An 18,792-nucleotide genomic window follows, 5' to 3' on the forward strand; every position below is an offset into this window, starting at 1 on the left:
AAAAAAAAAAAAAAAAAAAAAAAAAAAAAAAAAAAAAAAGAATGACTGATATACAGTATTTAAACAGACACTTTACAAAAGATATGCGAAAGTCAAAAAAAAATGAAAGGATGCTCAACACCATTAGTCAACAGGAAAATGCAAATTAAAACCACAATGAGATACTGCTACACGCCTTTATGAAGACTAAAATTTAACACTGTCAGTGCCAAGTATTGTTAAAGACACAGAACTGGAACTCTCACATATTGCTGTTCTGAATGTAAAATGGTATAATCGCTTTGGAAGAGTTTCACAGTTTCTTTTAAAAAGGTTAAACATAAAGTTACCATAGTCAACAATTTCACTCCTTGATATTTACCCAGGAGAAATGAAAACATGTATCTACACAAAAGCTTATGTGAAGCAGGTTCACTGTGCACTGGTTACCAACTTGTCTGAGTCCGGTGAGAGAGAACATCCGTGCACACTACATATAGGCAGCAAGGCTGAACAGAAGCCTGGAATTCATCAGGAGCTGGTCTCTCAAGGCTCAGGAAAGCTGCCCAGGGTGGATGAAATCTTGTCTGTATATACCCCACTTCACAGCAGCTGAGGGACCCCAGAAAGCAGCCTGTCCTGGGTTTTATACTCTGGAGGGACACATGACACACTGGGCTAAAGTGTTGAAGGACTTTCTGTTTCTAGGGGGTACTGGAACAGAGCCAGGCTGATCTGGCCAGTCTGTTATCATAGGATCCTGCATTCCCAGCACATTCTACAGTTATTCTTGAGAACCAAGCAAGAAGGGGAAGAATTGGGTCAGTCTAAGGCTACCTGGAGAACTATCCTGCAATCCACCCCCTAACCTAAACAGCCCCCTTAACAAAGCAGGTCCATTTCACATGCCCACTGATCTTCCCAGATGTGGAGGCAGATGTCTGTCTTATGAGATCAATGTAACACCTTCACTGACACAATCTCAGTGCAACATTAAGCCATAACCAGAATTCACTTTACTAGACCCATAAGGACTACTACCACAAGCAGAATGGTCAGGTCTTCCTGGACAAGCAGCCTAGCCCAGAATCCCAGCAATCCAGGTACAAATTTGCTGAAGAAGTCAAAGACAGATCCTTCAGGTGGGCCTGGGGTCTGCAGCCAGTGGTCCTGCTTTCAGATCTCTACTTATGTTTCAACAATGCTGTGCATGAGATGTTTATCCAGGTACCACAGGCAGTGTTGGCAATCAAACACCCTCCTCCCAGTTGGGTAAAATAAAGTCTAGAGCAATTCCTCTATGTAAAACAACCTTCCTGAGGGAGTTGAGGGGTGGCTGCTGGGCTGCCAAGGCACTGGCAGTGGAGGAAGCAGTATCTGCCATGGTCAGGGACAGGTTTCTTACCATTTTTTTTCATGAGCACTGATCCTATGTATGGTACCAAAGATGTCATAAAGGACGTAAACCCACTGTAGTCTGTGACAGAATGAGGTCTGGGATGGCAGATCCAGCACTTAATCAGGTTGCCCTTGGTAGCCACAGCTTGGGAGAGCCTAATGAAGGCATTATGTTTCCAGGCCTCTGCTGTCACATCTTTCTGGGAAAAGCAGATTGACAGGTTAGTGTCCCACCCCTCACCCTTCCCAGGATCTTAGGTGTTCCCAACTTACCAGAAAAGGGTTGGACTGAGTTGGTGTAGCAACTAGTCTGTCTGTCCTGAGGCTACTACCTCTGGGGGCACCTATTGCCCTTGTTGCTTGACCCAGAGCTTTTGGTCTCTATCGCCTATCTAGGAAGGGAAGGTCATCCCAAACAAACGTGACATGTCCGATAATGTCCCCCACCTAACTGGAAAGATCAGATGTCCCTGGTGCTACTAGATGGACCCTAGAACCCTGGTACTCCTTGGTCCTGTCTCCCCCCCCCCTTTGGATCTCATAAAAGAGAGGCACCTGGGGGAAGCATCACCTCAGATTAGGCCATAGTGCCCTGTCTAGGATACTATGGCAGTGTGAACTGCAGACCATCCCCAGGATGTGCATTCCAGAGGGGAAAAGAAAAATGATGGTTGAGAACACTAAGATTGGAACTTTGCAGGCACAGCCTAATCAGGTGGTTGCCTAGACCACCTCCATCCCAAGCTCAGTGTTTCTCAACATGTGCTGTGGTACTGTGTTTCCCTTGAGTTGGAGTGAAGCATTTAGTGTCCATACTGCCCTAGTCAGATGGGGGTATCACCCCACTAGCCCCACTAGCAGGCCATTTTGATGTCCTTTCGTCAGTTGCTGTGTGAGTTGGCTGTTCCAAAGTTCAATGGCTCCACTGGCCTGAGGATGACAGGGTGCATGGCAAGTCCATTGTATTCCAAGCAACATAACATTGTCATGTTGCTTCGGCAGTGAAGAATGTTCCTTGGTCAGAGTGAAGTCCCATGGGGTATCTAAAAACATAAGTTCTTCTCAAGGGTGGCTATGATTGTCCCAGCATCCATACGAGTGACACACAGTAGTTCCCCCTTATCTGCGGAGATTCATTCCAAGACCCCCAGTGGATGCCTGAAACCACAGATAGTACCAAACCCTGCATATACTGTTTTTACCTACACATACATGCCTATGATAAAGTTTAACTTATAAATTAGGCACAGTAAGAGATTAACAATAATTTAAAATAGAACAATTATAAAAATATACTGTAATAAAAGGTATGTAAATGTGGTTCTCCCCCCTTGAAATAACTTAATATTTTCAGTTTGTGGTTGATCGAAGGCAACTGAAACTGCAGAAAGCAAAACCGTGTATAAGGGGGAATTACTGTATATTTGTCCTTTCCAACAGCAACCTGCTGCCATAGTCCTTGTTCCCACACAGGGTATCTTTTTAACAGTTCAGTCACTCGGTTTCCATTCCCTTGACCAGATGGCTAGGCTGTTGGCAATGGTGCATGAATCAGTAAAACTGTAGCAAGATATGGTAGGAGGCAGGGATGGATATGCCCCACTGTTATGGCGCTAATTCTTAGCTGTGAGGGGCATACCACCTCGAGTAGCAATGATGTTCTGTGCCACAAGTAGCCAAAATGTCAATGCCTACAGTGCACTCAGTGCTGGGAACCATGGTCACTGGCACACAAAATGGACAAAAGGGTCCCCCCCACACACAAGCAGAGAAGCACCATGGGTCACCAAGTTCACCCCAAACCTGATGTCATCAGTTTATATTTTTTTCCTGGAACCCGGTAATATTGTCGTGTTGGCTGCAGTATCGAAGAACCCCAGAAAAGTCTGAATTCCCCTCTTTTCCCATTTTATCTTGACAGGAGCATAGGGCCATTGGCCTCCAGTGGGGCCCCATTCCTAACTACACCATTAAGCCCAAGCCCAAGCCAGAGCCATTTGGGTCTGCAATGTCCTTTTATCAAGCACACACATCAACCAGGCTGATAAGATTTCACTGGCCTTTTCCATATCTGTCCCTCTTCTCTGTGATGAGTCTCCCTTTATGTGAAGGCCCATATTGCATGTGTTGACTCCCTCTCAGATGTCTCAGGGACCATCTGGATACATCTGTCCTTTTCAGGTGCCTCAGGGTCCATCTGTAACCATTTCCCAAGAACTACAGCCCCAGGAATGAGCAATCATATAAGTGCCCAACATGATCCCATTTCTACCCTACTTTCTCTCTGCCTCAATTCACACAGCAAGCGAGCTCACATCCACAGGTGTGTGTGTGTGTGACCTATGTCCCACTTATCTCCCTTTCTTCCCCACAAATCACCCAGCTGCAAGTCCAGTCCCTACATCCCCAAGCTGACATCTCCGCCCTGGGCCTGGTACTGAGGGGTATCACCCCTCCTCTTTAGCAGGAAGCCATGGTTTTGTCAGACTGGACCCTGCTTGCCACACCAATTTTGTGAAGCAGGATCATTGTGCACTGGTTACCAACATGTCTGAGATAGAACAGCCACCACACACATGAAACAGGTTTATTACTTACAGATAGGCAGTGAGGCACAACAAAAGCCTGGAATTCATTGCAAACTAGTCTCCCAAGGCTCAGGAAAGCTGCCCAAGGTGGATGGAATCTTGTCTGCACGTGCCCCACTTGCACAGCAGCTGAGGGACTCCAGAAAGCAGACCACCCTGGGTTTTTACCCTGTGATTTTACACATGACACACTGGGCTGAAGTGTTGAGGGAAATCCTGTTTCGGGGGGTGGGGGGAGGACTGGAACAGAGCCAGGCTGTTCTGGCCAGTCCGTCTTTATCACATGATGCTGCACTCCCAGCACATTCCGCAGTTATTCTTGAGAGCCATAAGCGAGAAAGGGTGCAGAACTGGCCTGCAGCATATATATGAATGTTCATATCAACTTTAATCATAATAGCCAAAACCTGGGAATAACTAATGCCCCCAAACACATCAATGGGTAAACAAATTGTGGCAAACTCACACAATGAACTACTGCTCAGCGATTAAAAAGGAATGAACTACAGATACTTCCAACAATACTTGCAACTTGGATGAGCCTAATGAAGGCATTCAGCAAAAAAGTCAGAAACTAAAACTACATTATGATATAGATTCCATTTCTACAAAATTCTAGGAATTTATTCTAGAGTGACTAAAAGCAAATCAATGGTTGCTCAGGATGGGGGAGTGGGTGACACTGACCGGAAAGGACCCCGAAAGAACCTTCGGGGTAAAGCCAATGTTCTATATCTTGAAGGGATTAATTAGAAGGGAGTATGAACTTGACAAAATTAATCAATTATGCCCTTTAGAAGAGTACATTTTAGACTATAAAATATGCCTCAATGAAGTTCACTTAAAAAGACATTTTAAAAAGTTGTCTCAATTTAGAACAGCTTGTTTGTAACCACCAAAAACTGGAAACAACTCAGATGTCAGATGTTCATCAAGTGAGTGGATAAACAAATTTCAACGATTGCTATATATAGTAACATGGATGAATCTTAAAATAATTGTGCTGAATGAAAGAAACCAAACACAAGAAGGGTACATACTGTATGATTCTATTTATAAAAAATTAATCTATAGTGACAAAAAGCATATCATAGTGGTTGCTTGGATAGGGGGCCTAGGGTGGAAAGGGGGGATTACGAAGGGACACAAGGAAACTTTGGGGTAATAGATATGTTCTGTCTTGATTGTGGTAATGGCTTCATGGATGTGTACATGTCAAAATGTATCACATTGTATACTTTAAAAAATAAACTATATAATTTGTCAATTATAATCACAAAAGCTGTTTTTAAAAAACACGAGACAGTTGGGTAGTACTGATATTTTAACAATATTAGGTCTTCCAATCCATGAACACAAAATGCCTTTCCATCTATTTGTGTCATCATTAATTTCTTTCAGCATTTTTTTTTTTTTTTAGTTTTCAGTGCACACATTCTTCACCTCATTAGTTAATTCTTAACATTTTTATTATTTATTTCATTAATTTTAAAATTGTGTTCTTAATTAAAAAAAAAAAAAACCCATGAGACAACACTACATCTTTTTATCCAAATAGTTAAAATTTATAAAGTAACAGTACTAAGCGCTGGTGAGGATGTGAACAACTGAAACTCTCATACCTAATCAATGGGAATGCAAAATAGTACAGACATTTTGAAAAGGTTTGGCAGTTTCTTATACAATTAAACATACACTTGCCCCTCTGCAGTAATCCCACTCCCAGGGAAGAACAGAATTCCACACAAAAGCCTATATGTAACTCTTTATGGCAGCTTCATTTAAAATTCAAAACCTATGAACGACCCAAATGTCTTTCAACTGATAAGTGGATAAACACATAGTGGTATATCCACACAATGGAATACTAACTCAGCAACAAAAGGGAATGAACTGTTGATCCACTCAGTGACATGAACAAATCTCAAAAGTCTTATGCTAAATGACAGAAGCCAGATACGAAAGGCTACATACTCTGCGTATCCACTTACCTGACATTCTAGGAAAGGCAAAACTATAGGGACAGAACACAGATTAGCAGTTGTCAGAGTCTGGGGTTGGCAGGAGTGGCTGGCTGCAAAGTAGCATGAGGGAATTTAGGGGGATGGTGAAATTTTAATATTTCAATTGTGGTGGTAGTTACAAAACTGTATGCATTTGTAAAAGTTCATAGAACCGTACACTAAAAAGGCATGGATTTTACTTTTTAAAAAAAATCATCTCAGAGGTAAAGATTCCTTCACCTACAGCTGCAGGGGTAGAGATTATCAATATGCATCATAAAATTAGTTCAAAAGATCTGATTTGATAAGGTGTTAAATGAGAACTTTCGAAAGAGTATCAACCTTGTTCTCCTCTGTAATATATAAGACTTTCTTAAATATGCATAACTGTTACCATGTGTTAAAAAGCATCTAAACTTAAAAGTGTTATCTGGGGCCGGCCCAGTGGCGCACTGGAGAGTGCGCTGCTTGGGAGCACGGCGGCGCTGCTTGGGAGCACGGCGGCGCTCCCGCCGAGGGTTTGGATCCCATGTGGAGACCGGTTCCTGCTCACTGGCTGAGCGCGGTGCGGGCGCAACACCGAAGGTTGTGATCCCGTTGCCGGTCCCCGGTACGGGCGCGACACTGAGGGTTGCGATCCCGTTACCAGTCAGTAAAAAAAGATAAAAAAGGAAAAAAAAAAAAAAAAGTGTTATCTGAACAAATGGGTCATGTGAGATACCCAGACTCCAAAAACTATTCCCATGTCATGTGAAAATAACCCCAAAAATGAAGCCTGTAATTCTTGATAAACTGTTACCTTGGGTGCAATTGACATTTCTATGTTTCTAGAAGGTATAAATATTTGTAGGACTTAAATACTATATCAGTTGAAGAGAACTGGTACTTCCCACTCTCACATGTGTGGATGAACAACTAAAAGCTTTTTGACTCTGCCAGATTTTTGAACAAATACCTCAGTGTCTTAGCTTAGGTCTTCTAGAAAGCAGAGCCAAAGGCAAAGATTAAAGCTCTGGTATTTTACCTGAGATATGTAGGAACGGAGTGGTGAGCGTGAGGAAGAAGGTAAGTGAAGCAAGGAATGATGCAAAGCAACGTGACGTGATGTGTTACCTCCCTGGCGGGCTTCACAATGAGCCAGGAAGACACCAGGTCGTTTGGCATATGTGTTCATTCAGCAGGCCGGACCTTTTCTGGAAGGCTCCCAAGGCAAAACCACAGCTGAGAGTAGTCCAGCAGGAAGACAGGAGGGGGCATTTGCCTGCCAAGCTCCTTTGTGTCCACTGCATTTCATTAATCAATCCCCATCCCTCCCTACCACCCAGAGAGCCAACTCTTCCACAGTTCTGGACCATAATTTCACCCTTCAGTGGCAGCTCAGAAAGCCAGATCCCACGGCTTTTAGTATAGCATCTACTCCAACTCCAACTCCAACATACAAAGCATCTATGGAAACAGAGAAGGCTTGGTATGGGGGCTGTAAGGAGCATGCAGGCCTAGAGTTTAACTTGGGCTCTAGTCAGCTCGGGGATCTCAATAAGGTTTGCTGGCAAAGGCAAAAAAAAAGGGAGTGTGGTCCAGGAGGCAGGTGGGTGCTGTCACGGAGGAGGAGGGGGTTGAGGGAATCTGAGACAGTGCTCTAGAACCTGTGTTTCATATAGCATGAGATATAAATGAAATAAATACTAAATAAAGATACAAGGTACTTTGTAGAAAAAGGAATCATTCACTTGGGGGTTGGGTTGGGAGAGGGCTTTGCTGAGAAGATGTGGCTTAAAGAGTGAGAATGAGGGCTGGCTGGTTAGCTCGCTTGGTTAGAGCATGATGTTATAATACTAAGGTCAAGGGTTCAGATCCCTGTACCGGCCAGCCACCAAAAAACAAAACAAAAAAAAGAATGAGAATGATTTTCTCACAGAGACGATAGGACAGACAACACAGTCAAGAAAACAACCTGAAAGATAAAGACATGGCAGCATAAGCCTGTATAACACAGTGTACTCAGGAAATGGCTGGGAAACTGAGAAATGGGATCAGAATATAATAGGGGGCTCTGAAAAGTCAGTTTAGAGTCAGATCACAGAAAGCCTTGACAAGGAGTTGAAATGGATTCTGAAGGCCATAAGTCATTCCAGATTTCCAAGACGGGAACAACACGAATGAACTTGTTTTCAATTCTAGTAGTTGTTAGAATTACACTGGAAAGGAGGTTCAAGGCAGGATCCTATATGGGGCCTCCCTCCATAGTAGAAGTATTTGTGGTTGACATTATAGATCCAAATCATGGGACATGATACACAAGCTTACCAGAATGCAGATAAACCTAAAAAGTAATTTATTTGGCAATTAAGTTCTCATTACACTGGTTGGATCAAACTCGTGCCTACATCTCCACTTCCTACCCAAATGCCACCAAAATGACAGGTAAGGAATTTTTAAAGATAAAAATTCACAGGAGAATGGGAGAGATGACAAATGGTAGATGGGAGATGGCAATACAATTTTCAAAGGTAACTGTCAGAATGGAGAAAAATAAAATCTAAATGTGTATGGCAGGGGGAAAATAACAAAAAGCAAGCTGACTAACCACCTCCTTACAATTCTACCACAACAAGACTAGAGCTTCCATCAGCTTTTGGTGCCTCAATGTTAAGGACACATGGGCAAATAAATATAGGCACCAGATAGTTCAAGAATACCTCTAACATGACAGACGAGGCAGAGGCATAAACAAATACGGTGGGAAAAAGAAGAAAAAAAGAAAAGAGTTGATGCAGAGAACAGAAAAAAACTTTAAAAAATAATTGATAGGGCCGGCCTGGTGGCGCACTACTATAGTGCGCCGCTTGGGAAGCACAGTGGTGCTCCCACCGAGGGTTCGGATCCCGCATGCGGACCGGCCGCTCACTGGCTGAGCGAGGGGCGGGAGCAACACCGAGGGTTGCGATCCCGTGGCTGGTCCCGGTCCGGTACAGGCGCGACACTGAGGGTTGCGATCCGTTGCCGGACACGAAAAAAGACAAAAAGGAAAAAAAAAAAATAATTGATAAAGTTAGAGAGATAATGGATTCATTAAAAAAAGAAAAAGAAAAAGAATGGCTATTTTTCTGAAAAAAAAAGAAATGCCATTCAGAAAGTAAGAGCTAGCTCTTAGAAATTAAAAACATATAGCAGAAAAAAATAGAAAATTTAAACGGTCAAAAGAAAAGTAGATGATAAAGCTGAAGAAATCCTATTTAAAAAAAAAAGCAAAAACATTAAAAATGAAAAAATAAGAGGAAAAAATATAATTTCCGAAAAGCCAACATTCAACTAATAGAAGATCCTGAAAAAGAAAATAGAATAAAATGAAAAGAAAATTTCCCAGAAGTAAAGCACATAACTTGCCAGATTAAAAGATCTCATTAAGTAACTAGAATTATGAATACAAAAATACCCACACTACAGCATGAGATTTCAGAACACCTGAGATAAAGATCCTAAAGCTTCCTGGGAGAAAAATTATAAGTCACAAACAAAAGTTCTGGAATCAGAACATCACAGGACTTCAACAGCAACAATGAAATCTACAACAATAATGAGTTTAAAAGTGCTTACCTACAATTCTATAGGCTCTCAAACTATTAATGCAGTCAAAGATTAAAATAAACCTATTTCAGACATGTAACAGTCTTGAAAAATTATATCGCATTGATCCTCCTAGTGAAGCTACTAAGGGTATACTTCACCAAACAGGGAAGTAAATCACAAAAGCAGCAGCTGATGGGATCCAAGAGACAGGAGGGGGTGCATAAGAAATTACTAGAGTGAAAGTGAAGAGAAATCCCTGGGCAGGAGCTATGCTCTAGGTCTAGAGAACAACGACTGTGCTATTTTAGGCAGAGTTGTGTACCCCCGTGCCCCAAATTCATATGTTGAAATCCTAATACCCACTATCTCAGAATGTGACTGTATCTGGAGATAGAGTCTTTAAAGAGGCAAATAAAGTTAAAATAAGGTCATTGGGGTGGGCCCTAATCCAATATGACTGGCATCCTTATAAAAGGAAAATTTGGACACAAACACAGGAGGAAGACCATGTGAAGACACAGGGAGAAGATGTCCATTTACAAGACAAGAAGAGAGGCCTCAGAAGAAACCAACCCTGCTGATCTTGGACTTCTAGTCTCCAGAATTTTGAGAAAATAAACTTCCGTTATTTTACGACAGCCAGTCTGTGGTACTTATTTATTGCAGCCCTAGCAAACTAATACAGCACCCATCCTGGAACAGGTTAAGAGGGGTCCAGGAAAGACTTAAAACAAAAAAGAATCTGATGTATTTTCTCATATTAAGAGAAATTTTATAATGCTGTTAGAGATTTTGAGAATGACTTAGTGATAGATCCACAGGAAAAGAGGCAGGTCCATAGGAAAAGAGTCAAACAAACTAGGCAAAAATAAGTGTGGGTGGGGGGGTGGGGGAAGGGGTATAAGAAAGGAAACATAATCATGGTACACTATGGCTTGTGATGAATTTTTACCTAGTAAATAACATAAACATAGAATATTGATTTAACGAAAAGTAGGAAACAACTCTGGTAGGGTGTGGTATGGGTAGATATCGTGAAAGAGCTAAATCCTTATCTACTATAGCAGGCAGTCAACAGATACTATCGCAAATTGAAAAATGAAGAAGTGGCAATATAAGCATATTATTTAAATATGCAGGCAAATACAGAAGGTAATGCAAAAATACTTAAAGTAGTTGCCTTTGGGAAATGATAATCAGGGGTCGAGGTGGGGGACTGCTCTTTTTCATGGTAATTTCAGTAGACCTATTTCAATTTTAAACTACTCATATATGTTATTTAATAAAAAAAATTTTAGAAACCTAAATACCTTTTAAAGAACTAAAGACCTTTTAAAAAAGGGAACAGCTGGTCTCTTTAGCCAGAGGACTTTCAGTGGTGTGGTGTGAGCAGAAGCCAGAACCAGCGTGTTGAAGAATAAATGAGACACGAGATATCAAATGTGACTAGTTTTTTAACAAGCCACGTTGATAACTGAATTGGGGAGGACATAGAGGGGACAAAAGGGTCAAGAATAATTTTTTGAAGGTGGTAGTGTTTATATGGTGGCACTTCTGCTGGCAGTGTCCTCCTTAGAAGCTGCTTGCCAGAGGGCTCTTTAAAACTATTAGAGTAGCTGGATTCCCATACCTGCCCCTGCTTGTTCTGTTTTGTCTAACCAGTTGTCTTGCTCCGGTTTCTTCCCAGGTGAGCCTTCATGATACACCATGGGGAACAACCGCAGCCTTTTAGTAAGAAGAGCTTTTGCATCTCTGTTAAATACGGTGAGCAGAGAAAAGCTTTATGAGCCATCACTTAGATGAAGTATAGCAACTTGACTAAACCAATTAGATACAGACAAGGTGAATAGTTAGGTTAGAGTAATTCCTTAAGGTTAAGTTCCACATGTTATTCATATATGCAAGAGAGAACAGAGAAAATAACTATCACATATCAGACATCTGGTGATACAAATCTTCAAAATCAGAGGCTTTAAAAAATGAAGCCATGTTGCCCACGTATTCATCAAATATTTACTGAGGCCTCCTATGTGTCATGATGATGAGACACTTCCTCCAGCAAGCAAAGGTTTCTGGCTTCCTCTGCAACTAAAAATAATTAACACCCTGCCAAGTTATCTGTCTGTGTGTTCCAGAGGTACACCAACAGAAGAGACAACTCAGAAAAAGTCAAGGTAAACCACCACTTCACTTTGAGGCAACTGGAGAAAGATCCCAGGAGGTTATGTTCAACAGAAGCACACCACGAAGAGTCTTCCCAGGTGTCCCAGGCTTTAAATGGTCATATCCTACTCTGTCCATCAAGCAACCTTTTTTTCTTTTTTGGGGTGGCTGGTTGGTACAGGGATCTGAAAAGCAACATTTATAATCTATAAAAGTTTTCAAGTTTTCTGGATAGTTCTATCCAGCTGATGACAATTATCCTGTCAAGTACATTACCCGCTATAATTTTAAAAACCAGCATTCTGATCTATTAATCAGTCTCTCTTGCTCAATTGACAGTCAGTTCCTAAAAGTTTATCCACTCCTGCATTAGATGGCATATCTGGCAATTCAATGAAAGGAAGTTGGTCAAATCCCACAAGTGGCTGCAAAAGAAAGAAATATCTAATCATAAAAATACCCCAATTTCCCAGGGTTCAATCCCTGTGCCAGCCAGCCACCAAAACAAAAACATAATTAATTACAGATTTTACAGATAGGTTCTAGAGAAATTGTCTCCTATGTAGACTTTTATAGAAATTTTGAACAGTTAGGGGGAAAAAAAGATACCGTTAATGACAAGGTCGTAACAGAACATGACAAAACACTAAAAATTTCTGTACATACAAACACTCATATAGAACAAGCCTAGTGAGAAGAAAATACACAGAAAAGCAAGACTGAATTTTAAAAAATAATTTGCAAGGGAAGTCCTTAATACTTTATTAGTTCTAAAATATCATCTTCCTTTAGAAAAATTTAAGACTGGAGTGACAGATTTTTTTCCTGCACTGTTATAATTACTACAAATTTACCAGCAAAGATGTAAATATCGATATGATTTTTCCTTAAGCTTGAACACATAAGAGAGCAATAAAATAGATTTTTAAAAACCTCATTTGACCTGATCTCGTTAAGTCATTCCAGCTATCTTCAGTCCAGCTCTGGTCTCCAGGTAGATTTCCAGGATAGGTTTGTATCACTCAGCCCAGCCCCAATAGGTTGGATAGGACAGTCTGTAGTAACTGTCAGAATACCACCTTTTATTCTGGGCTGCTTGACGGGCATTTGGCTTCACATTCCAAGAATATCTCCTTTGAGAATAGTCCTCTCCAGGGGGACCAGGAGGATGGGTATAGCCTCTCTGGGAAACATCCCGATTCTGTGAAAATTTTCTTAAACAAACCAAACAAAAAGTAATAAGCCATTATCAGGATTAATAAAATACATAATAAGCTTTATAAAATAAAACACAGATATTCGGATTCTACTATTTCCTTCCTGGGTGCCTTAGCAGATGAATTACTTAACCTTTATATTTCTTAATTCTTTATAAAATGAAGCTAATAATACCTTCCATCTTCGCGGGCTGTTATGAAGGTAAATTAAGACAATACATTTAAATTACCTACAATGTCCTAGAACACAGGAGGCTCTCAGGACACTTCCCACCTTTCCCTATAGAGATATGCCCCTACTAGTCTAACCAGATATTTTCTCTCCAAAAGTCCAGCAGGGTTGACATAAGACAGAATAAGCTATTTAGTATTGAAAACAGAAAGCTGCTTTCACTTTATAAATAAATAAATTAGGATTTAAATTTAACTATTTTAAAAGCAAGATCACTAAACCTAATGTAATCATACAAGAGAAAATTTGGAGACCTAAGAATAAATAAGCCCCCCAAAACCCTTAATGCCACTCAATCTAATTCAATTGGTTAGTATTTCCTTTTGGTCTTTTTCCCCTGGCATCTTTCTTTGAGTCTTAAATCATAACCTATTATTTTTACTTATCATAAGTGAGCTATCACTTTTAGTGGCTTCATAAAATGTCATAGTATGAATATAATAATTACTAAGCTATATTCTCCATTGTTAGAAATATAGGCTCCTACCAGTTTTTCCACTACTATAAATAATGCTGACATTAACATCTCAGAACATATACTACTGTATCCTGAGCACCTAGCCCAGTGTCTGATACAATAGTGGGGGGTTACAGAAATGTGTTGAATGACTGAATTAATACAACTTTTTCCATATTTTTAAGTATTTCATTAGTCTCAACATAGAATTATAAGCTATGAGCATTTTTATAGCTATTAAAAGTGTTATACCAATTTCTAATGCCACTAGCAACATCTTTCTGAAACGTTTACCTCTTTTAACAATGCAAACAACTTTTTAAAAGTGTTTACAATGTGCTAAACTGCTTTAACGCATGTATTAATCAACAACCCCGATGGGGTATGTAGATTAAAATCTCCACCTAATTGAGGAGGAAATGGAAATTTAGAGAAGCTACGTATCTTACCCAAGATCATACAGTGGGTGAATGGCAGCGCCAGAATGCAAATCCAGGTCCAGCCTGACAACCGCTACACTGGACTGCTCATCAAAAACTGTTGCTAAATTAGCAGGGAAAGAATAAGACCTTGCTACTTGTGATGGTTAATTTTAAGTGTCAATTCAACTAGATTTTTGGGATATCTAGATGGCCGGTAAAGCATTATTTCTGGATGTGTCTATGAGGGTGTTTCCAGAGGAGATTAGCTTGTGAGTCAGTGGATTCACTGGGGAAGATTCCCCCCTCAATGAGGGTGGGCAACATCCAATCGGCTGGGGACTCAGAACAAGAAGGCAGAGGAAAGGCAAATTTGTTCTCTCTCTTCTGGAACTGGGATACCCTTCTTCTTCTATTTGGACTTCAGAAACCCAGGTTCTCCAGCCTTTGGACTCTGGAACTTGCACCACCAGCCCACTCAAGTTCTAAGGCCTTTGGCCTTAGACTGAGAGTTATACCATCAGCTTCCCCTTCCCTGGTTTTAAGGCTTTTGGACTTGGACTGAGCCATACTACTAGCATACCTGGGGCTCCAGCTTGCAGACAACATAATGCGGGACTTCTCAGGCTCCATGACCACATGAACCAATTTCCCTAATAAAGCTCCTCTCATGTATCTATCTACACTCTTTGCTTGCTTAACGACAGGGATGCATTCTGTGAAATGCATCGTTAGGGGATTTTGTTGTGCAAACATCATTAAGTGTACTTACACTGACCTAGATAGTATAGCCAACTACAAACCTAGGCTATATGGTATAGCCATCATAATCTTATGGGAGCACCATCATTTATGTGGTCCATGGTTGACCTAAACATTATGCAGCTCATGACTGTACCAGAGTACTTCAAAAAGTTCATGGAAAATTTGTATTATCTTTTAATTCCATTTCTCCATGAACATTCTGAAGTACCCTCCTGGTTCTGTCTCTCTGGAGAACCCTGACTATTTTAACGGTACTGAGGTTTTTCCCATTTCCCAAGTGAAAATACTTTTGTGATACATCCGTTCAAATCTTTTACAAATTTCTCTACTGGAGTTTTACTTTTTCTTATACTTTGTATTTACCCCATAAATAACCACCTTCCTTATTCTGAAAACTATACCACAATTAATGTAGCCTAAGAAGCAAGATTCTTTTTGGTAGCCACATCAAACTCCTGGCTTAAACTAAGTTTAAAATCAGTAAAAATTTCTAAGTCTCTTTTCCAACTGCCTCTGAAAAGTCATATACTCCCCATCCTGTATTTGATTTTCCAGTCCTAAACGCAAAATACATAGCAGGATGATATCTCCTGGTGGACACTGATCCACAAGAAAACATCATTACTTCTCATTATCATGCGTTGTTTTCATTAATGTATAGTATTAATTTCTATTTCAATTCTAGAAAAAGAGAAAGCAGAGATACCTGACCGACTGTTGCAAATTGGGGGTGTGGGTGTGGAAATGCTGAGAAGGCCCTGGGTAATCATGGATCCGATGTAGGTAATACCTCGGTCTGCGGTTAATAGACTTATTAGTGGTATGGACTGGTTCCATGAGATGTGCTGACTCTTCAAAATCACTTGAGCTGGAAACAATGGAATTCCGGTTCCTCAAAGAGAACATTTCCACAATATTATTGGTTTCCAAATTTAGTAGCCAATTTAGTGATTATATTTTGGCCTACAAATGGAACAATCCCTTCCTCCTCCATTCCTATTTGTTTTGGTTTCCCCCAGCAAGTAAACAAGCTACCAGAAAAATGAATATATGCAACATAAATGACAGGCACACCTCATTTTATTGCGCTTTACTGCACTTTGAAGATACTGCATATTTTACATATTGAAGGCTTGTGGCAACCCTGCATTAAGCAAGTCTATCAGTGCCCTTTTTCCAATAGCAAGTACTCACTTTGCGTCTCTGTATCATTTTGGTAATTCTCGCAATTTTTCAAACTTTTTCATTATTATTATATCTGTTAGGGTGACCTGTAATCAGTGATCTTTGATGTTACTATTGTAATTGTTTTGGGATGCCACAACCACGCCCATATAACACAGTGAACTTAATCAATAAATGTTGTGTGTGTTCTGACTGCTTCACTAACTGGCCATTCCACCGCCTCTCTCCCTCTCCTCAGGCCTCCCTATCCCCCCCGAGACACGACAACATTGAAATTAGACCTATTTATAATCCTACAAAGGCCTCTAAGTGGTCAAGTGAAAGGAAGAGTCGCATGTCTCTCACTTTAAGCCAAAAGCTAGAAAAGATTAAGCTTAGTGAAGAAGGCATTTCAAAAGAGGTGATAAAGCGAAAGCTAGGCCTCTTCCACCAAACAGTTAGCCAAGTTGTGAATACAAAGGAAAAGATCTTGAAGGAAATTAAAAGTGCTACTCCAGTTAACACATTAATGATAAGAAAGCAAAACAGCCTTATTGCTGATATCGAGAAAGTTTTAGTGATCTGGATAGATCAAACCAGTCACATTCCCTTATTAAGTCAAAGCCTAATCCAGAGCAAGACCCTAACTCTCTTCAATTCTGTGAAGGCTAAGGAAGGTGAAGAAGCTACAGAAGAAAAGTTGGAAGCTAGCAGAGGCTGGTTCATGAGGTTTAAGGAAAGAAGCCATCTCCATAACATAAAAGTGCAAGATGAAGCAGCAGGTGCTCATGTAGAAGCCGCAGCAAGAGATCCAGAAGATCTTGCTAAGATCAGTGATGAAGACGGCTACACCGAATTTTCAATGTAGACAAAACAGCCTTATATATATTGGAGGAAGATGCCATCTACGACTTTCATAGCTAGAGAGAAGTCAATGCTTGGCTTCAAAGCTTCAAAGGACAGGCTGACTCTCTTGTTAGGGGCTAATGTCGCTGGGGACTTTAAACTGAAGCCAATACTCATTTACCATTCCAAAAACCCTACAGCCCTTAAGAATTATGCTAAATCTTCTCTGCCCGTGCTCTGTAAATGGAACAATAAAGCCAAGATGACAACACATCAGTTTACACCACGGTTTACTGAATATTTTAAGCCCATTGTTGAGACCTATTGCTCAGAAAAAAAGATGCCTTTAAAAATATACTCCTCACTGACAATGCACCTAGTCGCCCAAGAGCTCTGGTGGAGATGTAGAAGGAAATTAATCTTGTTTTCATGCCTGCTAACACAACATCTATTCTGCAAGCCAAGGATCAAGGACTAATTTTGACTTTCAAATCTTATTAAGACATGTATTTCATAAGGCTATAGCTGCCACAGATTGTTATTCCTCTGATGGAGCTGAACAAAGTAAATTGAAAACCTTCTGGAAAGAATTCACATTTCTTGATGCCATTAAGAACATTTGTGATTCATGGAGGAGATCAAAATATCAACGTTAGGCCGGCCCGGTGGCGCACTGCTACAGTGCGCCGCTTGGGAGCGCGGCGGCGCTCCCGCCGAGGGTTCGGATCCCACATACAGACCAGTTCCCGCTCACTGGCTGAGTGAGGTGTGGGTGCAACACCGAGGGTTGCGATCCCGTTGCTGGTCCTGGTCCGGTACGGGCGCAACACTGAGGGTTGTGATCCATTGCCGGACACGAAAAAAGACAAAAAAAAAAAATCAACGTTAACAGGAGTGGAAGAAGGTGATTCCTACCCTCGTGGATGACTTTGAGGGGCTCAATATTTCAATGGAGAAAGTGACTGCAGATGTGGTGGAAACAGCAAGAGAACTAGAATCAGAACTGGAGCCTGAAGATGTGACTGATTTGCTGCAATCTCATGATAAAACTTTAATAGATGAAGAGTTGCTTCTTACGGATGAGAGGGGTCTACTCCTGGTGAAGATGCTATGAACATTGTTGAAATGACAACAAAGGATTTAAAATAATACATAAACTTGGTTTACAAAGCAGTGGCAAGTTCTGAGAGGACTGACTCCAACTTTGAAAGAAGTCCTACTGTGGGTAAAATACTATCAAACAGCATCGCACGCTACAGAGAAACCTTATGTGAAAGGAAGAGTCTACTGAGGAGGCAAACTTCATTGCTGTCATATTTTTAAAAATTGCCACAGCCACCCCAGCCTCAGCAACCACCACCCTGTTCATTCAGTAGCCATCAAAATCCAGGCAAGATCCTTCACCAGCAAAAAGATCACAACTCACCAAAGGCTAAAACGATCATTAGCACTTTTTTTTAGTAATATTTTTATTTTAAATTTTATTTATATTTAAAATTATTTTATCAATATACAATATAATTTATTTTCGTGTCCCTTTACCAATTCCTTTTCCTCCCTCCTGCTCCCCCTCCCCCCATCAACATCATATCTATTCACTTGTCTTAACAAAATCAAGGAATTGTTGTGATTGTTGTGTCTTCTTTCCCCTGTCCTGTTCATTCATATATTTACTTATTTTTATTAGCTCCCACAAATAAGTGAGAACATGTGCTATTTCTCTTTCTGTGCCTGGCTTATTTTACTTAATATAATGTTCTCTAAGTCCATCCGTGTTGCTGTGAATGACTGTACTTCATTTTCTTTTATATAGCAGAGTAGTATTCCTATTCTGTTGCACAGATATACCATATTTTCCTTATCCACTCATCTGATGATGGACATTTGGGCTGGTTCCAACTCTTGGCTATTGTAAATAGAGCTGCACTAAACATGGGAGTACAGGTGTCCCTTTGACATGATGATTTCCATTCCTCCAGGTATATAACCAG

At 40.7% G+C, this 18,792-nt stretch overlaps 1 protein-coding gene across 7 annotated transcripts in view; it reads right to left on the reverse strand.

The window, feature by feature from the left end:
- Nucleotides 1–12,421: 12,421 nt before the first annotated feature.
- DUSP11 (dual specificity phosphatase 11 (RNA/RNP complex 1-interacting)) overlaps nucleotides 12,422–18,792 on the reverse strand; it is a 29,342-nt gene continuing 22,971 nt past the window's right edge. For 5 of the 7 annotated variants that reach the window (XM_008571180.1, XM_008571182.1, XM_008571179.1 and 2 more), the window contains 2 exons: nucleotides 15,498–15,683; nucleotides 12,422–12,915 (listed from right to left, as the gene is read on the reverse strand). In XM_008571180.1, the coding sequence (XP_008569402.1) occupies nucleotides 12,720–12,915; nucleotides 15,498–15,683 (382 nt within the window). In that variant the 3' untranslated portion in view covers nucleotides 12,422–12,719. The remainder of the gene's footprint in view (nucleotides 12,916–15,497; nucleotides 15,684–18,792) is intronic. The other 2 variants (XM_008571177.1, XM_008571181.1) reach the window with 2 other exon arrangements.

The sequence above is a fragment of the Galeopterus variegatus genome, unplaced genomic scaffold (assembly GCF_000696425.1).
Source record: "Galeopterus variegatus unplaced genomic scaffold, G_variegatus-3.0.2 Scaffold664, whole genome shotgun sequence".
NCBI lineage: Eukaryota > Metazoa > Chordata > Mammalia > Dermoptera > Cynocephalidae > Galeopterus > Galeopterus variegatus.